Below are 1,196 nucleotides of genomic sequence, written 5' to 3' on the forward strand. Positions count from 1 at the left end.
TGACGTGACATGTTCGTTCGAACCCTTTGTACGAACAAAAGTAAGAGAAATTTAGGATAAGAATACGAACATGTTCTTGCATGAGGCCCAATATCCATAATGCTGACCATGGCCAGCCTACAGTGGAGACTCATTTCAGATGTTTTTATTCACGGATGTTGCTCTTTTCGTCATAAATTGTATTTCATAATAATAAGTGAGAGTTGGAACGTAGACAGACAGGTAAATTGTGAGCTTTGCCTTTCTTTACAGAAGACCAAAGTCTACATTAGACATTACTCTTGATCCATCCCTTACGTCTCAGACTTCGTCTTTATCTAATTGCAACAAAAACATTAAAAAAGACCGTCAACATTAAGAGACATTGTGAATGAAATCAATGAAATCAGAAGTTTTTATTATTTTCAATACTAATGAAAGAAATTAAACCCAAAAAACACCCAACTCTGGTCAGTGAAGTACTCTGCACTGTTTTAAATATCCTCACTTCTAACACAGCTGTTTTAAATTCATTATTGAAAAGCTTCTGAAAAACTCGATAACAAGCAGAGGAGATAATTTGTTCATTTGAAGCAGGTGTGGACCCTCAGCATCAGAGTTGGAAAATGCCTCAGTTCTGAGGCGTTAATAATTGTTCAACTAGATCCTGAAATGAACGGCAATGAACGTGGGCCTAGAGTTTTTTAAACCAGAGTTCTAAATCAAACATTTTAGCACAGAACTACACAGTCATACAAGAATGTCGTCTTTATCGTCACAAAAAGCAGTTTTGGAAAAACATGCAATAATCATTTGAAGTGTGTAAGATAAAAACAATAACTAATAATAACACGTTTCAGAGCCAAATGTTTGTTGTAAAATATATAATTGTTCTTACCTTTCCAGCTGTGGCCATTTTTATTGTAAAATACTTGATCAGATTCTAGCAGACTGAAGAAATGAAGCCTTCAGCAGCAATCACCAAACAGAAAGAAACAAAGTCCACTTTACAGAGCAGTAACTGGGTGTTGACTTTGTCCTGAGGTGGTTCTCTCTATATGTCCAAATCATAAATGGTGATAAAAAATAGGAAAATAAACTGTAACTTGCTGATGGAAATGCCAAATCACTGTGGTGAGTCCGGTCAGAACCCCAAAGAAACCAGAGTCGCACATCAGTTGGTCCAGCCTGCATTTGCTGTTCAGTCTTTATTTCGG

At 36.5% G+C, this 1,196-nt stretch overlaps 1 protein-coding gene across 1 annotated transcript in view; it reads right to left on the reverse strand.

Annotated features, from left to right (window-relative positions):
* LOC106521259 (alcohol dehydrogenase 1) overlaps positions 1-1,196 on the reverse strand; it is a gene marked incomplete in the record, with an annotated part of 32,417 nt that overhangs the window by 4,993 nt on the left and 26,228 nt on the right. Inside the window, 1 exon segment of the mRNA XM_014013760.1 lies at positions 878-898. Coding sequence (XP_013869214.1) covers positions 878-895 — 18 coding nt within the window.

The sequence above is a fragment of the Austrofundulus limnaeus genome, unplaced genomic scaffold (assembly GCF_001266775.1).
Source record: "Austrofundulus limnaeus strain Quisiro unplaced genomic scaffold, Austrofundulus_limnaeus-1.0 Scaffold105, whole genome shotgun sequence".
Taxonomy (NCBI): domain Eukaryota; kingdom Metazoa; phylum Chordata; class Actinopteri; order Cyprinodontiformes; family Rivulidae; genus Austrofundulus; species Austrofundulus limnaeus.